This window comes from Salmo trutta, chromosome 10 (assembly GCF_901001165.1).
Source record: "Salmo trutta chromosome 10, fSalTru1.1, whole genome shotgun sequence".
In the NCBI taxonomy this organism is placed as follows: Eukaryota; Metazoa; Chordata; class Actinopteri; order Salmoniformes; family Salmonidae; genus Salmo; species Salmo trutta.
Genome location: NC_042966.1, coordinates 4,262,558 through 4,269,833, shown reverse-complemented (window position 1 = coordinate 4,269,833; position 7,276 = coordinate 4,262,558). Strand labels below are relative to the sequence as shown.

General features: G+C 41.5%; 1 protein-coding gene across 3 annotated transcripts in view; it reads right to left on the bottom strand.

Moving 5' to 3' along the window:
* Positions 1-649: 649 nt before the first annotated feature.
* The window catches only part of LOC115200975 (eukaryotic translation initiation factor 3 subunit C), a 50,899-nt gene continuing 44,272 nt past the window's right edge, over positions 650-7,276 (bottom strand). Inside the window, exons 22-28 of one of the 3 annotated variants that reach the window (XM_029764141.1) lie at positions 5,158-5,202; positions 3,043-3,087; positions 2,781-2,828; positions 2,116-2,157; positions 1,529-1,567; positions 1,178-1,195; positions 650-1,084 (exon numbers count right to left, since the gene is read on the bottom strand). In XM_029764141.1, the coding sequence (XP_029620001.1) occupies positions 1,011-1,084; positions 1,178-1,195; positions 1,529-1,567; positions 2,116-2,157; positions 2,781-2,828; positions 3,043-3,087; positions 5,158-5,202 (311 nt within the window). In that variant the 3' untranslated portion in view covers positions 650-1,010. Of the gene's footprint in view, positions 1,196-1,528; positions 1,568-2,115; positions 2,158-2,780; positions 2,829-3,042; positions 3,088-5,157; positions 5,203-7,276 lie in introns of all 3 variants that reach the window. The other 2 variants (XM_029764143.1, XM_029764140.1) reach the window with 2 other exon arrangements.

Below are 7,276 nucleotides of genomic sequence, written 5' to 3'. Positions count from 1 at the left end.
AAGGCAAGTAACACAAACATGCATGAGAGCATCAGCTGTTCCGGGCAACTGTGTGATCAAGCTCGCCATAGTTGATGTAAGACCTTTAAAACAGGGCAACATTCGCAAGTCTGCAGAGCCAGACGGATTACCAGGACGTATTCTCCAAGCATGAGCTGACCATTTTCAACCTCTCATCTGAATCTGTAATACCAACGTTTCAAGCAGACCACCATAGTCCCTATGGTGCGTAAATTACGACCGACCCGTAGCACTCACGTATGTGGCCATGAAGTGCTTTGAAAGGCTTGTCATGGCCCACAGCACCATTATCCCAGAAACCCTAGGCCCACTCCAATTTGCATACCACCCCAACAGATGATGCACTCTATTCAAGTCTCAGAGAATGTTGGGGCAAACCTTGCCTAGTTTAAAGTCATTGAATACCTTATTCAGAGGATTGTTGTTTATTAATACATGCCAAACTTCAGAAATTGTGGTAACATGTTGAAAACCAACTGAACTGGGAAATTAATGTGTGCAGAAAAGATTAAAGCAGTTCAAGCAGCAATCACTGAAAATGTGTCTACATACACTAGATGCTGTAGTCGTTACCATTACTAGACAATGTTTCTGATGTTACAATGGTCGTAAAGAATCAGTCAAAGCATGTATTCATTCAATGTTTATTTCGCAGGTCAACTGAAAAAACGTCACTTGACACATCTGCCCCGACTACACTGCCAAAAGAAAACCTGTCACACTGCAAATGCAGTAATCTTGTCAATACACAATTATTCAAAACTCAATTAGTCGAAAAAACATTCACTCGACAAAAAGAGTAGTCAATACTGATATTACACTGCAAAGTATTCATAGATACGGAAGCTGACAGTTTTCAAGCTGGGAAAGCTTATTAATGTTGTACAAAGGGAGAATAGTGTAGTAGAGGTGCAATGTCAAGTGATGTAACCCAAGATGATGTTTTGGAATGAAGACTGGCTGGCTCTGTTACACCAGGTTCCTCTGGCTCAGTAGTCTCTCCTATCCTGGTTCTGGTAGCCCCCTTTGTAGCCCCCCCTGTAGCCTCCCTGGTAGCCACCGCCTCCCTGGTAGCCCCCTCCCCCCTGGTAGCCCCCGCCTCCCTGGTAGCCCCCGCCTCCCTGGTAGCCTCCCCTGTTCTGGCCCTGGTAGCCACCACCACCTCTGTTTCCGTCTGTGGAGAGGACCAGAGATGGAGACAAAAAAAGAACGATTCAGAGATTAAATTAAGAAAATGTGTACAGAACAGTGACACTAAAATGTCCAGACAAAATGAGATGACAAGACATATCACAATATATGTGGGCTAATGCTAACAAGTTGTGCAAAGAACAGAAGTGAAAGACTGCAAGAGAGAATGGTGTGTGTGTGGGGTTAGAGTAGCCAAAAGGCTCAGGCATGGAGGGAGGATGAGAGGGGACTGCAAGTCACAGACTGTGGCTTTAACAAAAAACGAAAGTAAAATTCTGACATTAATAGGATAAAGGTGGCATAAATTCATAAGCACCTCTGTTGTAACCGCCCCTCTGTTGGTAACTGCCTCCATCTGAAACCAACCAGAAATGGTAAACATGTGCAAGGCATGTTCAGTATAACCTACAAATTACTTCTTTGTATTGGTGCTTATGCAGTGGTTAGTTGTTTTTATTTCCATGCAGGTTTAAGGTACTTTTTCTTCCTTCTCATAAAAATAAGTTTTTACTGGGTTCAAGACATGTTAATTCTGTTAATTCTGAGTTTTAGCTCAAGCGATCCACAAATAAAATAATTTCTTTCCAAAGAAAAATAAAGTTAATAGTAGGTTTGAAATACCGGTTTCTTTAGACCTACCTAAACATACCCAATGCATTGTGTTTTTACAATGGTATATATATTAAATGGAATTAGCACACTTAAAAAAAGTAGATTTTTACATTTTTATTCTATAGGCATGAAATCCCATTGGTTCTAGACTACTGTTAATAGTGCCCAAGGCTCGGGCATAGCGGAATGGGAGATAAAGGGGCGAGCAGCTTACTGAAGGTGGCTTTTAGAATAAACAGAAGAAAAAATGATGTCAGAAAATAAAGGTGGTATAAAATGGTTCATAAGCACCTCTGTTGTAACCGCCTTGCCTCTGTTGGTAACCACCTCCATCTGAAACCAACCAGAAACTGTAAGCACGAGCGAATCCACAATTCAACGTGGCCAATATAATTCACTACTTACTTGTGCACTTTTAGAACTACAGTTATTTTCCTTTATGTCTATACATTTGTGTTCTTTTAGGTGTTTGTCACTAGACCTTGCATGCGGGTTTAGGTAAAAAAATATATAATAATCTCATAGCAAGAAGCCGTTATTTGGTTCAATTACATGTTCTTTCGGTTTCATAGTTTTAGCTAGAGCAATCCAAAGCTGAAATGTATAAAACAGAAAAAAAACAATGACATAGTATGTACACAGTACAGTAATGAAAACATTGTGTTCTTAAAAATTCTAACTTATGGTCTCCCAATGTTTCTGAAGAACTGCCTAAAGACAACCAAGGCATATTATTGTGATGGTATACATTAAATGGAATTATTACACTTTAAAATGTAGACGTTAAAAAGATAGTTGTTGCCGCCACTCGGTGTCAAATGCAGATGTCTTATCATTCATAGACAGAGGGGAGTGCAGCTCACTCATAGTGACTTTAAAAATAGCCGGATCTCTCTTTTTTTCAAAGAAAGTCTTCAATTAGAAAATAAAAGAGGTATAAATTGGGTCATAAGCACCTCTGTTGTAACCTCCCTGCTTCGGTTGGTAGCTGCCTCTCTGACCATCTGAAAAAACACAACAGTTTAGACACACAGCCATGACACGTCTTGGGCATAGACACACAAAGGGGATTAAAAAATAAAATTAAAACATTTGACTACATACATATATACTAGTTATTTGTTTCTCACTTTCACATATACACTGAAATAAGACAAATATACAGTCGCTCTCATAATATTCCGACAATAATGCATTTCAATCAGTTATTTCAAACACCTCGGTTGTAACCGCCTTGCTTCTGTTGGTAACTGCCTCTCTGGTCTGAAACCGTACAGTGAAAACAGTTTAGAAAACACACAGCTGTGGCATGCAATGAGCGTGGGCGTAGACAAACAATAAAATAAAAATCATACAAAATATACAGTGCTTTCAGAAAGTATTCAGACCATGACTTTTTCCAGATTGTTACATTACAGCCTTATTCTAAGATATATATATATTTTTTTAAATCTACACACAATACCTTGACAAAGCAAAAACTGAAGTATCATATTTAGATAAGTATTCAGACACTTTACTCAGTACTTCGTTGAAGCACCTTTGGCAGTGATTACAGCCGCGAGTCTTCTTGGGTATAACGCTACAAGCTTGGCACACCTGTATTTGGGGAGTTTCTCCCATTCTTCTCTGCAGATCCTCTCAAGCTCTTTCAGGTACGATGGGGAGTGTTGCTGCACAGCTTATTTTCAGGTCTCTCCAGAGATGGTCGATCGGGTTCAAGTCCAGGCTCAGTCCACTCAAGGACATACAGACTTGTCCCGAAGCCACTCCTGCGTTGTTTTGGCTGTGTGCTTCGCCACAGTCTGAGGCCCTGAGCACTCTGGAGGAGGTTTCCATCAAGGATCTCCCAGTCCCTGCCGCTGAAAAATATCCCCACAGCATGATGCTTGCCACCACCATGCTTCACCGTAGGGATGGGGCCAGGTTTCCTCTAGACATGATGTTTGACATTCAGGCCAAAGAGTTCAATCTTGGTTTCATCAGACCAGAGAATCTCATTTCTAAATGGTCAGAGTCTTTAGGTGCATTTTGGCAAACTCCAAGCGGGCTGTCATGTGCCTTCTATGAAGGAGTGGCTTCCGTCTGGCCACTGTACCATAAAGGTCTGATTGGTGGAGTGCTGCAGAGATGATTGTCCTTCTGGAAGGTTCTCCCATCTCCACAGAGGAACTCTAGAGCTCTGTCAGTGACCATCGGGTTCTTGGTCACCTCCCTGACCAAGGCCCTTCTCCCCTGATTGCTTAGTTTGGCCAGGCAGCCAGCTCTAGGAAAAGTGTTGGTGGTTCCAAACTTCTTCCATTTAAGATTGATGGAGGCCACTGTGTTCTTCAATGCTGCAGAAATGTTTTAGTACCCTTCTCCAGATCTGTGCCTTGACACAATCCTGTCTTGGTGCTCTATGGACAATTCCTTCGACCTCAACTGTGGGACCTTAGACAGGTGTGTGCCTTTCCACATTTTTATTGTTGTTTATTGAACCTATATTTAACTAGGCAAGTCAATTAAGAACAAATTCTTATTTACAATGACGGCCTACCCCGGCCAAACCTGGACGACGCTGGGCCAATTGTGCACCGCCCTATGGGACTCCCAATCACAGCCGGTTAGGATACAGCCTGAATCATGTCCAATCTATTGAATTTCCCATAGGATGACTCCAATCAAGATGTAGAAACATCTCAAGGATGATCAATGGAAACAGGATACTGAATTTCACGTCCCATAGCAAAGGGTCTGAATACTTATGTGAATATGGTATTTCTGTTGAATTTTTATACATATGCAAACATAAAAAAATAATAATAATTTGCTTGGTCATTATGGTGTAGTGTGTAGATTGACGAGGGGAAAAAAATATTGAATCAATTTTAGAATAAGGCTCTAATGTAACAAAATGTGGAAAAAGGGAAGGGGTCTGAATACTTTCCGAGTGCACCGTACATATATGTTTCACACGATACATGTCTATTGCCTCCAGGCCCACATGCACACCAATATCTTTTTCACACTATCGTGCCAGTCATACTTGTATGTGCTAGCTTAATATTTTATTTTCACATTCTCTCCAGCACGGTTCCAGGGTTTATAGTGGATGTGTAATCAGCTTGGCCGGGCCCAGTACTGTGAAATAGGCAATACGCTCAAACATCTTCAATAAATCATCATAATTAACTTTCAATATCAGGGGCAATAATTTAAACATTCATGACAGCGACTTCCTGCGATGCATCTACTGTAAGAAACATGCAGGTTGGCTAAGGATAATGGTACGGAAACACACTCCCTAAGGGTCTACGGCAGACGCCCTGTTTGTTCAAGATTGGCACTTACCTCTGTTGTAACCACCCTGCTTCTGCTGGTAGCCACCTTTCTGATCTGTAATAGACACACACATACAGGACCCAACAAATCACTTACAGGCAGTGTTATTTGTGGAATGAGGTGCCTTATGTGTCAAGTCCCAAGGCACCAAGAGGATTCAGTAAGTGGTATTGTGGCAATTTTCAGCTCACTTAACAGGGCATATTTAAACAAAATACTGATACATAATCAGTATGCTTGTATTTGTGATTGTTGGGACTATGTACGAGTAAGGCATATCAGTCTACTCCAGAAGCAGCCACATTTTAAGCATATTTCAGTTAATTTGATAGTGCCATTGATAGACCACTCTATATGACTGATTTGATAAAAGACTGATCTGATTAAGACCCTGGGTGAACTAACCCTTGCATCTAGTAAATGGTGGGTGATACACTTACCCACTTCATTTTGGATTAAATTGACTACTACATGGCTAACGATAAAGAGCCTCTCCCCTGTCTCTGTAGTGTGGAGTTATTTTATGTTATATTTGCACATTAAGTAGAGGGGGAGATGCATGAAGAGGAGATCACATGAAATGGTGGACACGGGATCGAACACAGGATCATCACATGCTTCGTAAAGATAGATATATATTTACAGTACCAGTCAAAAGTTCAGACATCTACTCATTCAAGGTATTTTTTTTTTATTACTATGTTCTACATTGTAGAATAATAGTAAAGACATGAACTATAAAATAACACATATGGAATCATGTAGTAACCAAAAAACATTTTATATTTTAGATTCTTCAAAGTAGCCACCCTTCGCCTTGATGACAGCTTTGCAACACTCTTGGCATTCTCTCAACCAGCTTCATCTGGAAGTAGTTCCCACATATGCTGAGCACTCGTTGGCTGCTTTCCTCCAATCTGCAGCCCAACTCATCCCAAACCATCTCAATTGGGTTGAGGTCAGGTGATTGTGGAGGCCAGGTCATCTGATTCAGCACTCTATCACTCTCCTTGGTCAAATAGCCCTATATAGCCTGGAGGTGTGTTGGGTCATTTGTTGAAAAACAAATGATAGTCCCACTAAGCACAAACCAGATGGGATGGCGTATCGCTACAGAATGCTGTGGAAGCCATGCTGGTTAAGTGTGCCTTGAATTCTAAATAAAATCAGACCATGTCACCAGCAAAGCACCCCAACACCACCTCCTCCATGCTTCGTGGTGGGAACCACACATGCAGAGATCATGCGTTCACCTACTCCGTCTCACAAAGACACAGCGGTTGGAACCAAAAATCTCCAATTTGGACTCAAGACAAAAGGGCAGATTTCCAACGGTCTACTGTTTATTTGCTTGTTCTTCCTCGACCCAAGCAAGTCTATTGTTCTTATTGGTGTCCTTTAGTAGTGGTTTCTTTGCATCAATTCAACCATGAAAGCCTGATTCACACAGACTCCTCTGAACAGTTGATGTTGAGATGGGTCTCGTTACTTGAACTCTGAAGCATTTATTTGGGCTGCAATTTCTGAGGCTGGTAACTAATGAACGTATCCTCTGCAGCAGAGGTAACTCTGGGTCTTCCTTTCCTGTGGCGATCCTCATGAGAGCCAGTTTCATCATAGCATTTGATGGTTTTATGACTGCACTTGAGGATACTTTCAAAGTTCTTGAAATGTTCCGGATTGACTGACCTTCATGTCTTCAAGTAATGATGGACTGTCATTTGTCTTTGCTTAAATGAGCTGTTCTTGTCATAATATGGACTTGGTCTTTTACCAAATAGGGCTATCTTTGCCCTATTTGCGGAACAGCCCTGTCTGTTTCCATCCATTCAGCGACGCACACTGAACTTCCGCAACACGGCACGTTTCCTTGCTAGTCATTGCGCCCGCGCCCATTACCGTTGCGGAGAGCAAAGCATGTGTGGGCAAGAAAGTGTTCTGGCTTAGTTGACTAAACGCTGTAGCTAACTACCTTTGTCGTAATGACGCCTTAGCTAAGGAGCCAACTATGAAATAAATAGTGGATATGTGCTTGACTAACGCATACAATTTTGGAACATGTATTTGGCAAATCGTTGGTTCTCCATTTTTCCTACCCTTTCCCCCCCCTCACACATCAGTGGTATCA